The following is a 22,127-nucleotide window of genomic DNA, read 5'->3' as shown; positions in this document are numbered from 1 at the left end:
GGGGAAATTTATCTCAGACGTTAAGCTTCGGTAGCTAGTACAAAATGTTTTAAATAACTGATGACATTCAAATTTGCCTTAGTGCTCCCTGCTCTCTGGATGTATACAGAATGTGCTCCACTCTGGATCAACTCCACAAGGTAAAGTTGAGGTTAAGCCAAATGCCAGGTAAGGAAAAGGCACAATGTTCCCCAGATGTCACAAAAATATTTTTTTTTTTTTTTAAATATGATTCTATCTCCCATAGGCACACATGAAATTATCTATGAACTGGACATCTACATAGAGTCTGAAAACCCAGGGTTTATTCTGATCTGTAACTCCCACTCAGGAACCTTGTTAAGTCTTACAGATACATTAGACTGCAATTACAGACATTCTCAAAGAGAGAAGACATAGAAAAAACAGACTATGAGGAAAAAAACACAGGAAGTCTCGAGAAGGAGAAGGAGAAGAGAGAGGAAAGTTGGCGTGAAAAATGTCAGCCTCATTCTCCTTTGTGTTCAAAGAGTCACGTATTTCTGAAAAGGAATTCTGAGAGAGGGAATTAATGAACTGTGGTCATTTCTAGTAACAAACAGAGGCCTTAATGTACTAGGCCTGTTAGATGGCAGCTTACAGTTTTTGTTACTACTTTCAAAAGCTAATTCTTTATTTCCCGTTTTAGAAGGGATCGTGCATATTAGAATTCATGTAAATTTTTGTGTGATCAAAATTTTCCTCTATTCATACATAACTTCAACTAAGTAGCACAATTTCAGTGTTTCTCATTTTTCTTTATTTTGCAGAAAACAAAATTTTACTTCTAGTATTTTTTTCTAAATTTTCTGTAGTTCTGTTAACACCAAATAGAAATATCTAGTAAACTTTCACAGAAATTCTACAAGTTAGCTCCATTTTTACTCCTTAGGTTCACACGGAGATCCTATGCACTTTAATTGCCTGCTTTTTCCCCCATCACCCTTCACTGTACCAACAACATATTCTACAGCATCACTTACTAACTTACTACCATACTGACAGATTTTTCTTTCCATTTACAACACTACAACAAACTCACTGTAGCACAGAAACCTCACATTACCACCGAAATACAATGGAGAACAATTTCATATTGTAAAAGCATGAACAAAGATATCCAAGGCTTAGAGCTTCCAGGCTGCAAGAAATTGCAACAGGTTGGAATATGCTATCATGTCATTTTCTAATTAATCATATTTTTCAAAATCCATAAGGGCAGAATTTTTTGAGAAACAATATAATTTCTAAATAAAATCTGTCATGAGATCCACAAGAGGTGCTGAAAGAAACAAAAACCATTTCCACTCAACAGCTGTGAAGCTTCTAAGGATCAGCAATCGTTTGGTATGTGGACGACCTGCATCAGGAACAGGAGAGTTTCAAGACTTTTGCCTTGGATAGAATGAATCAGTTCCTAGTTTGATGTGGTCTCCAGTTTCAGAGAAATGCCCTACAATCACCAGAATCTTCGACTGTTCTGCATCTCCCTGATGGATACTGGGATGGATACTGGGAAAGCAGTCAAAAACCTAGCAGAAATTTTCTCTGTTGGTTAGCACAGTCTGTATATTAATGAACCATTGTCAGTACTTGAGTGAAAATGTATCCAAAACAGACACATTACGGAACACTTCTGTTTCATTAACTTACTTTATTAAGACAAAACTGAGGAAGAAGACAGCAGAATTAAAAATTTCTGTTACTTGTAGAAGACTTATTTCTTTTTACCTACTTACTCATCCAAGAAATGATTGAAGACTAAAATTAAAACCTCCTTTGTTACATTATGTGACAAGCATCTCTCCTTTCAAGACTCATGTTCTGCTAAATGCTTTGAAAATGTGAACCTGTACCATTCCAACAACAGGATCAACAAAAACAGCCTTTTCAAAGCAGATGGCTTTATGTGAAGCATGCAGAACCACATAAACACTATAATGACCCTTCCCTGAGATCGTTTGAAATGCATCTTTTCCTTTACAAAGTTCATCATATTTCATTTCATATGTATCTCATTTCACATTTATCAAAATCCATTCATTACATTCCAACTTTCTTCCTTTAATATACTTACTCATTCCTCAAATTCATGTCATAATTTTTAATTTTAAATCTTTCATCACATCACCTGCCTCAACTCATTTGCATTGAGACGTTCATATACTTACTCTTGAGATTATTTGATTATCATGTAGAAGATCCATGACATCTACTCATAGCATTTGTGTAGAAATATTTAGCTTTTCCCTACCTCTTTCCCTTTTCCCATCTCATCTTAGGAGACAGCAAAAACATGCTTCCCTGTATTTCTGCTTTTCTGGTGTTGTCCTCCATTCACCTCCTCTCCACATACAAATCCCCCAACAAATGCACATCAACAACAGATTCATTTCTAAGTTTGTTATAATTTCTGTCATATCAGCTGACCATTTTCATTGTAGTAGGTGACCAGTATTGTTTCGGTCTTGTTTTTTCCTACACATACTTGTATTTTCAAAACATAATTTCCAGATGAAATTAGACTAGTTGTTCATTAAATCCTCCATTAAATCTCCCCATGGGAAAGTTATACCTATCACAAGGCACCAGGCCACATATTCATGCACACAACTGCTCATTGTAGGAAAAAAGCCCTTCCTAGACTAGGAGCTACATTTCATTAACACATTGTATACTACTCTTACATCCCAAAGAACAAAAATGCAGATATTATTGAACATAAAATTGCTCAGGCATTGAAATCTCGCAAGATCTTTCAGATTACAGTTCTTCCAATATCTGGATACTAGAAGACTAAGAGCATAAAGGCCTGTAGTACTAGACAGAAAATTGGCAATTAGGAATATATAACACCAACAGAAACCTGAAAGAGAACAGTGAGCTGAAGTAGAGGGAAAGAATGACTTGTGAACAGATTTAACACGAAGCTGGCAAAGACATCAACCTACTTTGCCTAACAGTAGTTAACTGGATAGCAAGAAGTCTCTTTCACTAACTACTTAGAAACTTCAAAATTGATTATTCTTCAAATACTGGATGTGATCATCCAGATATTCCATTGAACAGGCACTCACGTACACGCGCACACACACACAGCCTAGCTTCAAACCTCTTCTCTTGCCAGACAACAACAGAAGCCCAGGCACATTTTTGCAAACAAGTATTCAGACCGCTATGGCACCAAAGTTCCCATTCGTGTGTTTGTTTCAGGTATGACAGAGATAGCTGACAGCCAGAAAGAACTGGAAGAACCTTTCTAGTAAAAAAGAAAGTTGAAAGTTTAAGGAAGAGAGATCTGTGCAAGAATAACATCAACTCTGAATTCAACATCAGCTTTGCAGAAAGAAACGATATTCTCTAACTAACTAAATATAATCTCCTGATGATATTTCCAAAGATTACCATGAACTGCGCCCTCAGTACATTTGCAGCCTGGAAGGTCAACTACATCCTGGGTTGCATCAAAAGAGGCAAGAGAGGTGAATATCCTCCTGTACTCTGCTCTCATAAGGCCCCATTAGGAGTACTGAGTCCAGGCTTGGGGCCTGAGCACAAGATGTGGTGCTTCTGGAGCAGGTTAAAAGGAGGGCCATGAAGATGACGAGAGGGCTGGAGCACCTCTCCGACGAAAGGAGGCTGAGAGAGCTGGACTTGTTTTGTCTGGGGAAGAGAAGGCCCTAGGGAGATCTCACTGTATCCTTCCAGTATTAAATGGGAGCTTATAAACAGAAGGGAGATCAACTTTTCACATGGACAGATAGTGATAGAACAAGGGGGGTACAGTTTTAAAATAAAATGGGGAGATTTAGACTATATATGAGAAGAAATTTTTTTACTCAGAGAGTGGTAAGACACTGGAACAGGGCTGCCCAGAGAAGCTGTGGGTACCCCACCATTAGAGGTCTTCAAAGCCAGGATGGATGGGGCCCTGGGTAGCCTTATCCTGAGGCTGTGAATCCTGCCCATGACAGGGTGTTGTTGTCTTTAAGGTCTCTTCCAATCCAAGTCATTCTATGACTCTATCATTTCATCAAGTTAAAAGTTCTGGATCATTTGAAAAAGACAGTCCTTAGACAAAAGTTCTGAAACAGAATATGTTACAAGTGATGGATTCCATTTAATTTTGGGCTGATTTTATTTGGGGAGGGGAAGGTATGCTGTAAGGTGTGTTCTTGTAGGGAAAGTGAGATGGCTGAGGGGTCTTCTGGTATTTTACACAAATCTGAAAGCAAAACTTTGGCTTTCAATAGGCCCCCATATTATTTCTTAGTTAAAGTCCTTACTGCCTCTTTGAAGAGCTTTTGAAAAAACAAAAAAAAAACAAACACAAAAAGCAACTTACAGCGACACTAAAAACATCTTAAATTACAAGCTGAAAATGCATCACAGGTGGGAAGTCTGGATAGAGTAATGAATTGCTGCTGAACATGCTTGCTTTCCACTGATCCAAGTGATTGAAGGAGCACAGAGTGCTCACTAATTTTGGCACAAATCCAGAAAAAAGGTCACTATTAATTTGTTTGTTGGCAGAAAATAAGAGAAGCAAGATATCACAAGAAGGCACATAGCTGAAACTACCCTCTGCAATAGCACTTAAAATGTAATTCAAAAGCACAAAAAAATTAATGATGTGCTTAACATATTTTAAAAGTCACACAGATATATTTGCAGGGGTAATTTAAAAAAAAGGACAGAAGTACACTCTTGGCCATTGCTTCTATAAACTGTTGTTACCCTGCAAAGACTGTAGATTATGAGTGACGTCCACTTCTTGAATATCTGTTTACCTTTGATTTTGACATTCTGTGGTCACTGGGATATTTTCCATTAAGTCAACTGAATTCTAGACTTCCACATCTTGCTCTTCAGAGGAAAACCAGCAAGCTTTCTATTACTAAATACATTTACCATTTGGGACACTTCATTAAACTCAAAGGTACTTAAAAGTTTTGGACATGATAAATAAAAAACTATAAAAAGCTAGAATAAAATATAATTTTGAAGCTAGATGAAAATATAGGATATAATTACAAATTCATAATGCATATGAAAGTGAAGCAAGATTCAAACTCTGCTAATATGTCTCTCTCTCATTTCAACTGCTCACAGTTTGCTTTCCTTTCTAAACCTAATGTAAAGAAAAACCTAATGAGATGAAACTCAGACTATGAGTTTAGAAATGTGCACAAGCTTATAATGTAGTGAACCTTACATGACTTGGACTCCGGTGACGGTGGAGAGATATTGGATACGGCAAGGTCACTCTTTGACTTTTTAGGCTTCTTTGCATTTACCTGCCAAGGCTTATCATAACTTCTGAAATCTCTCCTTGTTCCTTTGTTTTCTGTTTGAAGAATAAAATCCAGCAATTATAATCTTCACAGGGTCATTTTCCAAAGAGACCATAAACAATTAATTCAGAAATTCCTAGTCTTATCAATGGAAATCACAGACAGTTCTTTTAGCACTACTTTTCCTGATTTTTGCTAAATTCCATATATTTTTTTGTTTTCCTAAACACTAAAACTGAGAAATCCCTTAACGTCCTTTTATTTCAAAACATACTTTTCTTTTTTTTTGATGAAGAGGTCATTAACCTCTGTATCATAACATTTAACAGTCTATATCTAAAATGTTAAAATTGATATAAATAGTTAACTTGTCAGGCAGTTGACTACAAACAACTGCTGGAGATCATTTATAGTCTGAAACAGATAACCAGTCAATTTTTACATGCAAAACCAACATTCTCAGAAATGCTTTGGAATCACAAATTATTATTATTTTAAACCTAAAATCAGAAATTATCTGCAGTGGAGGTCACAAAGTTATAACAGCATATTGAATATTAGAATGATGGCTTGTTAAAAATGACTGTAGTAAAACAAAACAAACCGTCAAAAAAAAAAAAAATCCAACAAAACCCAACATCTCTCAGTATTAAAAGAGAGGTTATAAACAGGATGGAGACTGAGTTTTTACACAGGTAAATAGTGGTAAGACAATGAGGAATGGTTTTAAACTAAAAGAGAAGCATTCAGGGCTAGCTTGGATGGACCTGATCTATTGGGTTTGGAACTGGATGTTTGTTAAGGTCCCTTCCAACCCGTGACGTTCTATAATTCATTCTGTGATTCTACTAGCTTAGTCTATGCACATTAAATTCTGTTTCTCATTAACAAACAGGATTTGTATGCTCAAAAGCACAGAGCAGCACTTCCACAGTAAATACACAAGCATCCAAGAAACAACCCACAAAAACTGTGGGAAGATATTAGTGTAGCTCTTCCCACCTTACAGAACATACCTGATGCTTCACTCTCTGCCCAAAGGGCAGCAGAGCCAGACAGTGTTCTCTGAAGCTGACCACGGTTCCCTTGTTTAGACTGAAGATGATCAATTAAAAATGGGATTGGCTGGTCAGGTGTCTCTGTTATCAGCTTGGTCATCAACTCCTATAGAAAATTTAGAGAAAACAATAAAAAAAATAAAATTAGAGGAATACTGTACATAATCTTATACTTAGTGACATAAAGAACCATTAATAAAAAGCTTCTTTTCAGCTTTTAAATAAACAGCTTTTTTCAAGCTTAGCTTGAAGACAAACCAGTCTTTAAACTAATACTATTATATTTGCCCAAAGTGTTAACATCTGAAATTATCTCCATCTTTTTATCACTACTCATCTGATATAATTTACACAAATCAGCTGGACTCCTGCTACATGATAGAATTTACTCAGAGAGAACCTGAGTTCTCTCAAGCTTTCAGAGCCAGCACCATTTCAGAGCAGTGAGTAGCTCTTCTCTGACCACATAGCCAGGTTTCCTCTGCATGGAAGTCAGTACATCAGGAAAGCTGGCTTACAAGTCACATGTAACAGTGAATATGCATTCACATATGTGAACTCCGAGGTCCAAACAAACAGAGAAATCTATTTTTAAAAATCCTCCAAAACTTATTATGCAATAAAAATATTGCATAGCCACAAGCAATTATGTTATCACACTGTTGCAGACATGGATACAAAACCCAATCTCCCATGTATTTATTGACACATTCTTATTGTTGCTGTACACAATGGCCTCAAATCATTGCACAAGGAGAAGCAGCCTCTTTATTGTTCAAGATCTTTCCTGGCTTCTTAGACATATAAGGAATTTAGAAGGAAGATGTGGTACTGTATTGGCTTGCATCTTCAGTGGAAATCAATTAGCAAGTGTAGGTCAGTATATCATATCAACCTACAATAAAACCAGGACAAAAACAAAAATCAAAATTAGGCTATTAAGAACAAAATGATCAAGTTACTGAGAGCATTACAAAACTGCAACAGCTCGTCCAAAGCAGCTGTGGATGCTCCATCATTTGAAGAGTTTAAAGCTGAGTTGGATGGGGCCTAGAGAAACCCAACCTCGTGAAAGATCATTCTATTCACAGACTAGATAATCTTCAAGGATTTCTTCCAACTCAAAATCATTCTGATTCTCTAATCTACCCTCAAGCACAAATCTTACCAGAACTTCCATACGCTTAAGTTTCTATCTTTTTCACACATCATTTGATGAATAATTTTCTTCAAATACCAGTAGTTACTTGATATTAAAATCAACTGTGTTGGAAGAAGACAATTTTAGAATGACTGTAACAAAATTCCTATTATTCTTCATGAGGTCATTTGGATAATACCTTAATAATGTACTTTAATGTTTCATTAGCTCTTAAGTGATCAGGCAGTTGGACTTAATAACCTTTGTAAGTCACTTCCAACTGGACTATATTATTCTACTTACTTGTAAATAAAAGTAATAGTATGCAATACTTGGACTATAGCTTACTGTCTTACAATGCTTTCTGTTTTTTTTTTTTTAATTCAAGTAGTGATATAAAAATTACGTGTAAGTGAAAAATGAAAAAGAAACAAGCTTTCCATTTCAGAAAGAGAAATTAAGTTTCAGAAAACAAAACAGTGTGATTTACAACAACCATGCAGAGGCAACAAAAACGTATAACTCCATCTAGACTATCTTTCGCCAATGTAGGAAAATCCTTCTAACACACATCATACAAGAAAAATCCAGAAGTTGGAATAATTCATCTTTTTGTTGCTTAGCAACAGTAACAGCAAACCTCCTTTTTTTCCCTGTCAAAATGCAAAATTAGGGACAAGTGGAAAAATGCAATTTTGTGCTTGTAATGGACCACAATAGCACTAGGAATTCCTCTGCAGAGGATTCTATTTCCAAAGAAAAAGTGTCAATCTGTAACCTGTAAGATGCAATTTCAATCATTTATTTGAATTATGGTCTGAAAAATTAATTTTTCTACTGTAGACTAATAAAAACTAAATAAGAACTGAGAGACATGCATTGATACTACTAATTTTCTTTAGAGATGTGTGGGTGTTGGTAATACACTACAAAATTAAATATAACTTGAAAAAAGATAAGAAGAGATCTACACATCAATATATGACCAATGCTACTTGATTGTTGCTATTGCTAGCCTACTTTTTATAGGGAAAAAAAAGTCTTTAAAAAAAAAAAAAAACTAACAGATTTAATAAATTTAAACTGAGATATAACAACGAAACTTAAAAACACAGTTGCACAGAAAGGTGATATGACATCAGCTACTACTCAGGACCAGTTTTTTACTCACTGTTACATTGAAAAAGGGAACTCAGTGATCTACAGATCAGTGGCGTCCCAGAGCATCATCAGCTAATCAGAGCCATTCTGCGACAGCAATCTCAATAAGATTAAAAGACCTTTAGGTAGAGGTTATTTCTATCTAGCTGGAGTCACAAATTGAGCCAATATTATACACAAGAAGGAAAAAAAAAGTTTTTTCTTTATGAGGAATTCTCATAAAATGAAATTAGTATACAATTCCAAAACATTATGCTACTTCACGTGATGTCAAAGCACCTAGCTCCACTCACCCAGGCTCCAACCTATGCTGTTGATGCCCATGACAATTGTAAAGATGAGACTCTTGTCATCCCTAGCAAGTAGGCAGTTAACAGGAAATAAGTTATTCGCCTGTCTTTGGTTGTTTGGTTAAGACACAGCAGGGAGGGAAAGCAAAAACTTCACAAAGCCAATAACCGTACTTTGCACTCCACTCACGTTTTAGGTAAAAACCCTGTTTTCTTCTCAGTTAAGCGTACACTATAGTTAAGGAAAGCCTACTGTAAAGATATTCTCACTATAGCACCATTTCCTATTAAAAGAGAAACTGTCTTAAACTTCCATTTGAACTATCCGAAGCTCAGTTGATGCTCTCATTTGTTGTTCAAACAACAGCCTAATAGACAGCAAATGTACTCCATAGTACTCTAAATATACTCTTACAAGTTTGAAATAGCTCAAAAACTATGTCAGAGATGGCGAAAGTATTAAATGAAAAACTGAAGTGTACAAGTTACTTTGTAAATAAATAAATAAATAAAGCTCCTTTCTTGATAGCAGCAGTCTGATCTGACTCACAATATGTTAAGTAGAGAAAAAACCAAAAAAATAAGAAAACAGACCAACTATTCTCAATGAAGCCGCCTCTGCATTAACAACAGAATAAAAATGGCACAAGATAACTAAAGCTGGGATTCATTTCTTATGAAAAATTCAAGAGAGAAGTTTTGACTATGCATGAAAAAAGCACTGCAAAATGTTTACATGCCTCTAAAAATATTAAGTGTTTTGCCTTTTTTCCCAATTTCACCTAATTCAAAAAACAAGAGGGTTGACTGTCTTTACAGTATGTCTTTCCATGTACATTGTATCTTAATGATAGTGAATAAAAAGTTATAACAGACTGCGTCTCCAGGATGCCAGATGAACTCATCACACATCATCTTTTCCTCCTATCTTATTTCCACTGCTACAACTTCTCACTCCGTGTCTTTTTCTACATCTTTTTGCCCTCTCTATCAGTGGCAGTCCCTCAGACTTCCCCCTCCAGCTGCCTAACAGGTGAAGAAGCATGTCCAAAGGTCAGTAGATATTAATTCCCTTTGGAGTCGTGGGAGATGCACAGAAAAGAGGTGAAAGGGAACTTGCAAGACTACTACAGATCCCCAGCAAGACTTGTGAAGGGCTTGGAGAATATGCCCTATGAGGAGAGACTGAAGGAATGGGGGCTGTTCAGTCTGGGGAAAAGGAGGCTGAGGGGAGACCTTACTGCTCTCTTCCAATATCTGAAAGGTGCTTACAGCGAGAGCGGGGTTGGTTTCTTCTCACCGGTGACAGGACAAGGGGAAATTACATCAAGTTGCACCAGGGTAAACTTAGGTTGGATATCAGGAAAAACTTCTTTACAGAAAGGATTGTTAAGCACTGCAATAGGCTCCCCAGGGAGTTGGTTGAGTCACCATCCCTGGATGTGTTCAAAAACCATTTGGATGTGGTGCTCAGGGATGTGATTTAGCAGAGGGCTGTTAAGAGTTAGGGTAGGTTGGTTAGGTTGAGGTTGGTCTTGATAATTTTTAAGGTCTTTTCCAACATGAGCAATGCTATGATTCTAACAGTTGGGTAAATAAGTTCATTTCTGCTGCTTTCTCACTGAATTGCCCCAAGTTAGGTTCTGTCCCACCCAGAATGCGCCCTTAGTGGAAGGAGGGAAGGAAAGGAAAAAAAAAAGGGGGGGGCAGAAAGGTGAAATAAGCTCCAGTATAATTCACGTTATCATTAATTTTAGTAAACTACATTGCTAGACTGCTAACTGTAAGAAGTTATCGATATTTCCAAAACAGAGATTCATGCACACATTAATGACAGCGTGAAAGATCCTGCGGAGGGAGGAGTAGTGCAGGAGGAAGTCACAGGAGTGAACTACGAAAAAGAAAAACACCTGTATGTCAGGACATAACTAGTGACTGAATATATTAATTCTTTATGAAGAGAATAATTGTTCACTGTTTTGCTGTCCTGAGGTCCTCTACTTGTTATTCAACATAGCCTCAAAATTCAATTTCCCTGTGACTGTCCATGCACCTAATACAAATTAAACAGTCTTCATAGTCTATTAATCACAGCCCCAATTACATAAAAGCTCTAATTAGCTGTGTCTAAACGTACCTACCAGGTTATTAAGTTAATTAAGAGACATTCCATCTTACCTCGTAATTGATAACAGTAAGTAGACAACAATCACAGGTTTTAACTATATAGACACCTACAGAGTATAGTAGAGCATGCACAGATTTTGGCAGTTCTAAGTTCTCACTTCATGTTCTAAATCAAATGCTTAAAGTTGGCAGAGTAAATTAACCTCAAAAGATGCCTGTTCTCTCTCTTCTGACCAAATAAAAAGACAAAAAGGCTCAGCTTAAAATACAAGGTTTGGAGAGTGTTCAGTTCAAAATCAAATAATTACATTATTAATTAAATACAGTAGTATTCACACAGTTGTCAGTCATTGAAGAAGCCAAGGGAGTCCAGAGAGCTGCTCAGCCAACCAAACAGCGTATGGCCACTTAAGATAAGAATTGCTCTTCAGGCTCCACTGACTATTGACTGCATTGCCCACAACAGAGCTCAGACACCTAAAAGACAGGCAGATATCTACATGTAGGTTTGGAAGTCACTTCACTAGGCTTAAGTGAACACAAACTCTAAAACCAAGCGAAAACCTAATTTTAATAGAGGCTTTTAGTGATTGACACATTTGTTCCCTAGAATCTCTCTCTGATTTGTGCACTAATAACCGGAGAAAGGTTTTTCCAGGATATTTACTTGGAATTGATTTTAAAAATCTTCAACCAGTTCTTTGTCTATCCAAACTGACTCATCTTGGCCACTTCAGTCCTAGGTATATTTAATGTCACAAATCTGCATTACACACTATGGCACATGATGAAATACAACTGGAACAGAAAGTGTTAAGCTGGTATCATGGCCCTCAACTGGTGCAGATTTCCCCCAGAGGTGTTACTGGGAAGGAAAACTGCAATATGGACAAGTGAAGTAGGTAACATTCTCAGACTTCAGGAAGTCTTGGACAGCCTTGGATTTAGATATCTATGCATCAAGCTGCTTTATTCATATGTCAAATCAAGTCCTGATACACAAATTTGTTAAAGTATTAGTTCATATAATGAGAAAAAGAAGAGAGATTCAGAAAACAAACATCACCAAATAACCAAAAGTCCTCCTTAGATACACAACTATTAGTTACCTTTACTAATTCAACACTAAAAGATCAATTTCTGGGACTGTTACTAATCATACATATGGAGAGCCTCTGGAGAGCAAAATAGAGAGAATACTGCATCCACTACAAACCCACAAACCCGCAAATCATACAGTCAGTTCCTTGAGTTGGATGAACTAGTGCTGTCTGATACAAATCCAACTGATGCACATAATGGCCACTAAAATACACATCACTGATCCTACTGATGCAGAAACAAAAAACCTTTAGCATATATGAGCTCCAGTAGACAGTTCTGAAGTCCCCCTGAGTAATATCATAATAGTTTACCAAAACCACTGCAAATGTGCATGTGCAATATCTATCTGAAATTCTTATTTTATTTTTCCCTTTGAGAATTTCTTTTACTTATCTTATTCTTCACATTTCAAATATCTTTGTCCCTAATCAATTCTATCACTTTCAACCCCACAAAATAGCTTCAAATACATTTACACTTTGGCTTTATTTCTGAAAGTTTCCCTCCTTTCAATCATTCTAGATAAGAATGCTGTTTACAGGGAAGTAACCAGTACTAGGCTACTCTAAAACATTAACTACTTCACAGCAGCAGAATGAAAGTTAAAGGTATCATCTCTTACATACCACATGTCAACAGTGCCACTTTTTCTCCCCCAGTTTTCAAATCACAACAATTTTCAATAATAGCTTATATTTCTTTCTACAGCCTCTATCTCTGCATAACAATCTCACACTTGTGGAAGCTTACCGTATCATTATCTGGACTCAGCAAGGATTTATCAAACAAGGGTAGTTCCTATTGCAGTAGACATACTGTTAGGTTTATCTCAAGTGTAATTCAGAAATATTCATCAGTTTCCACCCACTCTATCAATCAGACAAAACACTTCATGATTCAACCAAGAGAAAATAAAAACCCCTGGTTGTCTGAAAGGTTTGAAGGATGTGTATTGAGAGGAATACACACAGATAAGGGCTAGGAAAGAGTACCGCAACCTGGGCTGATTTTCTTAAATTAAAGCACTAATTAAAACTGACTGCACACTCCTACCTTTCGTAAAACTCAGTTACGAGTTACAGTTGACTTTCTCCGATCAACTGAAGAAATCTTATTCCAATTTCAAGGAGTAAGGTGAAGTTATATCTTCTTTAGTGTTCAATGATTCTGTAACTGTTAAAAAAATTATATTTCCAGCTTAAGCTTCACTGACTGTTCACACCTACCTAGATTTTTTTTTTTTTTAATTATTATTTTCTGAGAGAGGTGATACTAGGAATTAAAACACTAGATATTTTCATGGCTGTCTCACGTCAAACCCCATCCAGAAACTAAGCATCCAGCACCATTTACTCATTCCTTTACCTACAGAACGATGGAGGGAACTGGAAGAACAAAAGCAAGAAAAACTCGTGGGTCAAGATAAAGATAGTTTACCCCTTAGTTTCTACTGCTGAGCATGACATTATACATTGTGGAGTATCTCTTTGGCCAGCTCAGGACAGCTGTTCTTACAGTGTTCTTAGACAAAGGCAGTAATTGTAAAAAGAAAAAAAAAAAAAAAAAAAAAGAATGGTACATTAAGAAACTGAATTGGAAAAGGATTTAGGCTTAGATCATTTTGATGCATGGGAAGTAAATAACTATAAAGTCAGGCACGTACAAAAAATGCCTTCATGAACTAGATCAGTGCTTTAGGACTGAAGAATTTTAAGCATTTCCTACCTTCCAGAAGCCTACCCCCCAAACTTAGGTCTGTTTTAGAATTTATCTATGCAAACGTTTTGAAAAATCAATAAAGTAATGCAACTACCAACCACATGTTGGCTGCTTTTCTCTTTTTATTTTGTTTTGCTTTAAACTGCGTTACTTATTCCAGTAAAGTTTAAAAAAATGCAAATGTATGTGTTAAAATCAAATCAAACATTGGATATGCCACTGATAAATTATTAAAAAAAAAATAAATCATCTGAAACACATGCATCCCATTTATCACTTCTAATGCAATTTTCTGGTTCTTATTTTCAATATTCAGGGGAATTAAACTGATTGATTCACCAGTGCTTAAAGAAAATTAGTATGCAGGACATGACTTATTACATTTTTCTAGTGAGAATCTCATTATAATGTCTACTCACGATACCAGAAATATGACATTGACAAACTTGGTCTAAAAATTAAGAGTTCCAATTTCATATTATTTAAAATCCTAGTTCTTAATACAGCTACTCTTGAATTTTTCTGGCAGAAGTACCACCAAAGTCCAGAGTCGGGCAATAGCATAAAGCTAGTAAAAGTCAACCCAACCTCTGGGCAAGGCACATGCCAATCCCATTCAATGCCCAAACCACATGAGAGGTAAACTGACTTGTTTCCTACATTAAAATATTTTCGCAATATGAAAGCCCCTGTAATACAGTACATTCTCTGCAAGGGGGCGGGGGCTGGAAGAGCTCCGGGTACAGAACCACTTTCTTTGCTCTGTGAACAACTGTTCATATGGGTTGACAGCAATAGGACAAGAGGGAACGATCCACAAAAGCACCACAATGATCATCTAGTTTCAACTCTCTGCTACATGCAGGGTCACCAACGACCAGCCCAGGCTGCCCAGAGCCACATCATCAAGCCTGGCCTTGAATGCCTCCAGGGATGGGGCATCCACAACCTCCTTGGGAAACCCGTTCCCGTGTGTCACCACCTTCTGAGTGAAGATCTTCTTCCTAATATCTAACCTGAACGTCCCCTGTCTCAGTTTAAAACCATTCCCTCTTGTCTTATCACTATCCACCCTTGTAAACAGCCACTCCCCCTCCTGCTTATATGCTCCCTTCAAGTATTTATATATCCTCTCAAGTGTATATTCATGAATATATTCATAATATGCAATCCAAATCCCACATAAAACATACAAGAATAATTCCTTCTGTTTGTCAATGACATTTATTTGCTGTAAAATTACTTTGACACATATTTGATATTACAGGCTGCGACATCTCTTAGAGTAACAAATGTGCATAGTCCATGAATTTTCCATGTAAGCCAGTCTCCAAGTCAATATCCTTTACACATTTTTAAAAATATGGCTCTTCATATATGTGAAATATTGACCTTCAAAACGAACAAGCTAAATTTCCTCCACTTCATATTTCATCATTTTAAAAACTCGTTGAAATTTCGCTAGCAGTATAACAAAACTGGTGATGAACAGTCATATCAGAAAGGCCTGATATTTTACTTGGACCATTTCCTTTGTGAATAACAGTACTGGAATAAAGAAAAAGCGACAATGTGGCATTTATGACATTTACATATCATCTGTCAGTGTTGAAAATTTTGCTTAAAAAGAGATTTTCTATGAGTTTTGGAGGTTTTTTTAAATCATTTTTATTTGAAAAGCTACTAACTGTATGCAAACCCCCAGCACTCAAGGCGGAACACCAGCACTGAGTAGAACCTTTCACTCTTCCAAAGATTTCCTGAATAAATTATTGTATGTTAATGGTACATACCACCAGGGGAATATCTCACGGGAAACTGTTTTGCAGCCACCCATCCAGTAATGAAGAAGAGACGAAAAAACACAAAGGATTATTGGGTGAGTTCTGGACGTGTGTATCAGAACCCTACACTATAGGATGCACCTACAAGTGCTGTGGGAGCTGGCTGATGTGACTGGGTGGACATTCTACACAGCATGTACTCAATTGTAGCAACTGTAAGGAATGCAGAAAGGCTAAAGAAAGGAAAAATGTTGATCCTATCCTTCAAGAAGGAGGACCCAGGGAACTCGTTCTTCAGCTTCACCTCAATCCCTAACAAGGTAACGAAATAACTAATCCTGAAATTCATTTCCAGGCACGTGAAAGAGAACAAAATCATCCAGAATAGTTAGCATGAATTCAGTCAAGAAAAAGTCATGGCTGATCAAACTGATAAGCTTTTATAATGAAATGGCCAGCTTGATACATGAGCAGAGAAGTCAATATTGTCCTCCTGGACTTCAGAAAGGTCTTCGACATTGTCCTCCATAAGACTGTCAGAAAGAAGCTGAAGTATGAGCTGGATGAACAGACAGTAAGGTAGATCAAAAACTGGCTGAACAGACAAGCCTAGAGGGTCATAGTCAGTAGCGGAAAGTCTAGTTGGAGGCCAGTAATAAGCACAGTACCCCAGGGATCATTACTAGATCCAGTCCCATTTAACATCTGAATAGTCCAGACAATGGGGTAGACTGTAGTCTCAATACGTGGATTTGAGGATGACGTGAAACTAAGGGGAGTGGCTAATTTACCAAATGACCATGCTTTCATCCAGAGCAATATTGACAGGTTGGGTTGACAAGGATTTTAAAAACATCAAAAAGGAAAAATGTCCTGCACCTAGGGAGGAAGCCAGGTGGAAAGCGGCTCTGCATAAAAAGACATGGAAGTACCGGTAGACAGCAGGTTAAACAGGTGTCAGCAGTGTGTCCTTGCTGTTACGAAGGCTGAATGTATTTTTGGCTGCATTAGGCAAGGTATCACCAGCAGGTTGAGGGAGGTGATCTTTCCCCTCTACCGAGCATTGATGAGGCCATGCCTGGAGTGAGGTGTCCAGTTCTAGCCACTCCAGTACAAGAGAGACATGGACACACTAGGGAGAATCCAGCAAAGGCCACAGAAGCGATAGAGGAACAGGAGCACGTCTCCTATGAGAAAAAGCTGAGAGAGCTAGGACTGCTCAGTGTGTAGAAAAGGAAGCTCATGGGGACCTCATACACATTTGAAGGGAGAATGTCAAGAAAACAGAGCCAGGCTCTTTGCCCCCTACAGAAGGGCTTTTTATAAGAGCATGTAGCAATAGTACAAGGAATTGTACTAGAACTTGCAGTTCTAGAAAAATAAATTATGGCTTGATCACAATGCTCAAATTTCAGTGTTCCATTTCAGCCCTCTTAGGCCATCTTGAGGATGTCACCCAATTCATGCTCCTAACAAAAGCTGAAATCACATCAATTGCAGTAATTAGGTTGTGCCTTTAATATAAAGTTTTGAAATTATTCATTAAACCAATCATACACTGCCTATAAATTTAAAATTAAAAATAATGTTTGTGCACTTACATATCCACTTTATTTAATCAGTGTGTTTATAATAAATTTATTTCTGAAGTTTAAGCACAACCTAATGGATAATTTTTATCTAATGGGTTTGGAATTTTTTTTTTTTTTTGGAGCATGGCTTATTAGAAGAGAGTGAATTAATCTTTTTAATTTTCAGTTAAATCATTTAAAATTAAAGTTTTTATTACCAGATTTCAAATAATAATTTTAAGACTTCCAGGATTATAAATGATTATACTAGGAACGCTATGGACCAATAAAAGATTACAGAATCAAAACAAAGAGTTAAGGAAAACTTAGCTATCCAAAGCTAAAATTGGATCTTGACAATTTCTGTAGTACTGATAACATTAGTATGACTTGAAAATACTCCAGGTACAAAAACTGAAAGCGAACCTTTGTAATCTGATGTATCTTCGGAATACACTTATTTTATCCAAACACCTCAGGATCAAACAAAGCCAATCACAGGGAAGTGACCAGAATCCAAGATTGCTTTTTCAAAATAGCTGCCTGAATAACCATGCTACAGTCTGCCAACACTCTCCTGCAAGGAGATTCAAGTCTGATCTACAGGCTTAACAGGACACTGAACACAGGATCTCACAGCCTCCAAGCAAGTGAAAAACAGAAGGATTCTCTGACCACTTCTGACTACACTGTAAACTCAAAAAGCAAGCATTGATCAGCATTTTTTTTTTAAATGACAGCAGATCCTAATCTTCTAAAGAGCGCTTTGAAAATAAATAGTAACAAATATTTTAAAAGAAATCCACATAAAAACACAAACCCTAAGAAAAAAGCTTTTTTGCCTTCCTAGAAAGCTTCAACTCATGCTTTCACACAAATACAGTGACATAGGGTAGAATGCTATGAATTATAATGAAAATAAAAACTGTGAGTAGATAGTGTTGGATTGTGTGGATTATAGGTGGAAAGTACCTTTGAGTTTTAGATTAGCAAGAACAAAGCCTGTACTTGGCCTGCATACAAAGTTATGGCAAGCAGCCTCAGACGTAGGAAGGTGATGAAGTGCAGTGCACTGATGCAGCAAAGTTTTGGAGGCAGTAGTGTGGGCTGCAAGGGTCCCTCCAACAAGCAGAGCCCAGCACTGCTCCATGCCAGAAAAGAGCCAGCTCCAGGTGCTCCAAAAGGGACCTGCTGCTGCCAGACATGAGCCACAAGTAATGCTGGGTGTGCTCTATGACAGAAACAGCCCTGCAGCCAAGGACAGTGCAGAAGGAGGGCCGGAGGTGGTCCAGAGGTGGAGTAGAAGTTCCCTGCAGCTCAGGAGAAGCCCACTGTGAAGCAGAGCTCCACACACAGCCATGGAGGAGCCCATGGGGCAGTAGTGGATGTGGCTGAAGGAGCCACAGCTCATGAAGAACCCCCACCAGAGCAGGTCCCGGGATGGAGCTCCAGCCTGCAGAGAGGAGCCAACCTTGGCCAGGAGAAATGGGGGAAGCTGCTATCCATGGAGACCCACACAGCCCTGAAACGTGGGCCCTGTGGTATGGACCCATGTTGGAGCAGTGCTTGAAGAGCTGCAGCCTGTGGAAAGCCCACATGAGATCAGCTGGGGAAGGATGGCATCCCATGGGAGGGACCCACATGGAGCAGGAGCACAGAGTGACTGTGGAGGAGCAGCAGAGACAAAACGTTATGGAGTGACCACAGCTCCCGCTCCCCAATCCCCTGTACTGCTCAGGGAGAGAAGGTAGAAGAGAGTGGATGGGTGGAATGTTTTTTTTTTGTTTGTTTGTGTTTAGTTCTCACTGCTCTATTCTGTTTGTGGAGTTTCTGGATCATCATACAAGTACTAGCAACATAGTATTAGGGTCTAACAGTGTCACTGACCAATCAAGGATGCCACAGACATTTCTCCATTTTGTTATTAAAAGCACATCCTTTTTTGAATGACACCCTCCATGACCGCTGCATTGCTGTCCTTTTCAAGACCTGTTTGAAATCACGTAACTGCAACCACAGAAGCATGAATACTATGGCATATTTTTAAGCTATTGCCACTCGCACAAAAAAAGCTGCATTGCATTCAGACATTAAAGCCTTATTTTCAGTGGAGCTCTGACCTGATGATAATTCCACTATAAGAAGTTTGCCTAGAAACTGCCAACTGAATGTCTTTCACACGTGTTCTACAAGTACCACTGCATTTATACAACACCTAGTTTACTAAAGGTCTAAAAAGATAAATACCAAATAGTGCTTAAATTTTGCTTTCCAGTTGTATAGCCAAAGTTACCAGCTATTTCTATGCATTAAAACAATTTTATTTTTAATCTTGACCAAGAACATTTAAATAATTCACAGAGAAGTTTGAGTCAACAAGTTCAACAAGTTCAGCAAGAAAAGATGGAGAATGGACTTACTAAGGTCCTGGATTGCGAAGTTCCAACACAGATGTGATCATACCAAATCTTGCTGTCAACATAGCTTAACCCCAATGTCAACAGATGCTCCATGCTGCTCAGAACTTCCTTAAATTATGTCATGTGGAGTATTACCAACTCTTGTTGGTTATTCTTGGTAACAGTCAGTCCAATGACGAGTTTTGTTTATAGACTCTGAATAGATGAATATCTATTCAAGACAGGCATCTTAATTTCCTTTTATTTACCTGAGAGAGATTGACTTGCTCTCATAAGATTTCATACCAATATTGAAATCAGTTTTTTAAATAGAACTAAATGCTTATTATGCACCAATACAACAGAGATGTCTGAACTGGAAAGGTCAGAATTTGTTGCCGTAGAAAAATCTGGAAATTCAGTCTCATCACAGCAGAACACAGACGTTTCTTTTACACATCTGCAGAATTTATGCACTGTACATGGGGCTGAAGCTCCTTAAATAAGGCTAATGAGTAATGACAAAGATATTTTAATATCGCACGTTAAAAATACAGGAAGTTATTTCACATAAAAGCAACTACTTGACTGATTCGAAGCTAAGTGTATCCTTTTTCCCCCTTACAAGAAAGGTCATTCTGATTCGCCTTCTACAGGTAACACAAGATACTATGCATCTTAACAGAATAATCACCTGCAAGCTGATACCTGGGCACTCTCATTTGAGAATGCACAACCCTGTTCAGTTTGGTTTGACACAGCTCATACACTGCGCTCACTGCAGATGAAGATTACAAAATTCTCCTTGTTTACTAAGTAATAACCAATAAAAAGCTCACTATTTACCCTTTTATTTTTTCTATACCCCAGGGGATCTTTTGTCTTTTTATGTACTATCATCTATTACATGCTACCACCTGATACTGGAAACTGCAATGGTATCAGCGTTGCTGAATATGACTTCAGCCCCATTTTGGAAGACATTAGTAATTCTAGTTCAGTTGGAAGCAAAATCCACCTGCGATTGCTTCCATATGCACATTTATCATCCATCAGTTCACCCACAATTACTTGTATGACTTTCCTCATTAGCGAGCAAGACGACAGAGAAACTGCCTTAATTATATCTTTTTTCCCTTAATGTTATTTTTAAAGTTCTGACAGATTTGTAACACGCTTAGCCTTCATGGATAATCACTTCATTTTGAGTCAAATTAAAATGGATATTTCCATGCTTAAAGCTGAGAAACTTCTGAGAATGAATATCTTGTCACAGTCAAACTGCAAAACAAACTAAAGATGGGGCTCATACAGGAAAAAAAAAAAACGAACCACCACATACACATCCATTTTGACCTAAGCAGTGCAGGCTAGAAGGATCGAGGTTTAGAGTGTAATGTGAACAGTGAAGAATCAAGTATGAGAGAAGCAGAACCAGGGGAAGGGTAAATTAACACTGAGAGCAGAGCTGCCCATGGGCCACCTTCTGGGCTTACCAAACTATCTCCTGCTAGTGCTAGCAAGTTCTTTGCTCTGCCTGAGCCCTGAGAAAGTACAGTCATTGCCTGTCTCCATTTGCAAATGTTCCAAGCTGCCAGAACAATCCTCAAGGCCTACTGAAGACAAACAGTAAGCTGTCCAACAGTCTGCTCTTATGAACTAAGATCTGTACTTGCAAAGCAGGCACCCAGCCTACCTTCTGAAAAGGCATGCTCATACTGCCAATCCCTCTAGATCCCTTGTTCGCTTACCTGATCTACCAGAAATCACATGCACAATGTGTCTGGACAATTTCTAGCGCTGAATGGTACCTTTCTGCTGTTGCATCCAGTAGATGAAAATACAGTGATAATGGAGTTTTTCAGCTGATGTAGATTAAATTACATATAGGAAGGATAACCTATTACCTTCCTTTTGCACATCTTGATACACAGCCAGAAAAAGCCACCAGGAAACAAAGAAGTAAAAGGCATAGAAGGACAGAAGATGGCAACCATGACTCAGTAGTCATAATAAGAATAAAACTTACCTAAATAACATTTAGCTCTATTCATGTAAGAAATTACCAATTTTATACTAACTCTGAAGGATGTAAAAAAAATTATTTTGAACACTGTATCAGGACAGAACATTAATTATTTCCACATCCAAACATCAATTCCCTATGTAAAGACACATTTACACCATCTCACATAGAATTATTATTTGAGTGTCTTTTTCACTTAGGTTTGCCTACTGGAATCAGAGCAGAAAAAAAAATAAGCCTGTAACCAACACAAAATTGCATTTACATGGGTGGCATTACAAATCAAAGAGAGGTCTAATCACCATCAGAAAAAACAGCAGTCTCTTCCCCTACTTGCATCCCTTCCAGACTCAGCTCACTACAAAGCAGGTTTCTTCCTCTGAAGTACTATGTATGAGAAGAACTCATTCCTATAGGCTTTCTGCATAGAAAGAG

The 22,127-nt window shown here is 37.6% G+C and overlaps 1 protein-coding gene across 3 annotated transcripts in view; it reads right to left on the bottom strand.

Annotated features, from left to right (window-relative positions):
- CUNH8orf34 (chromosome unknown C8orf34 homolog) overlaps positions 1-22,127 on the bottom strand; it is a 160,370-nt gene that overhangs the window by 120,438 nt on the left and 17,805 nt on the right. For all 3 annotated transcript variants that reach the window (XM_052704903.1, XM_052704904.1, XM_052704905.1), the window contains exons 2-3: positions 6,329-6,476; positions 5,234-5,365 (exon numbers count right to left, since the gene is read on the bottom strand). In XM_052704903.1, the coding sequence (XP_052560863.1) occupies positions 5,234-5,365; positions 6,329-6,476 (280 nt within the window). The remainder of the gene's footprint in view (positions 1-5,233; positions 5,366-6,328; positions 6,477-22,127) is intronic.

This window comes from Tympanuchus pallidicinctus, unplaced genomic scaffold (genome assembly GCF_026119805.1).
Source record: "Tympanuchus pallidicinctus isolate F22 unplaced genomic scaffold, pur_lepc_1.0 scaffold5, whole genome shotgun sequence".
NCBI classification, from domain to species: Eukaryota; Metazoa; Chordata; class Aves; order Galliformes; family Phasianidae; genus Tympanuchus; species Tympanuchus pallidicinctus.
This window is presented reverse-complemented; position numbering and strand designations above follow the sequence as displayed.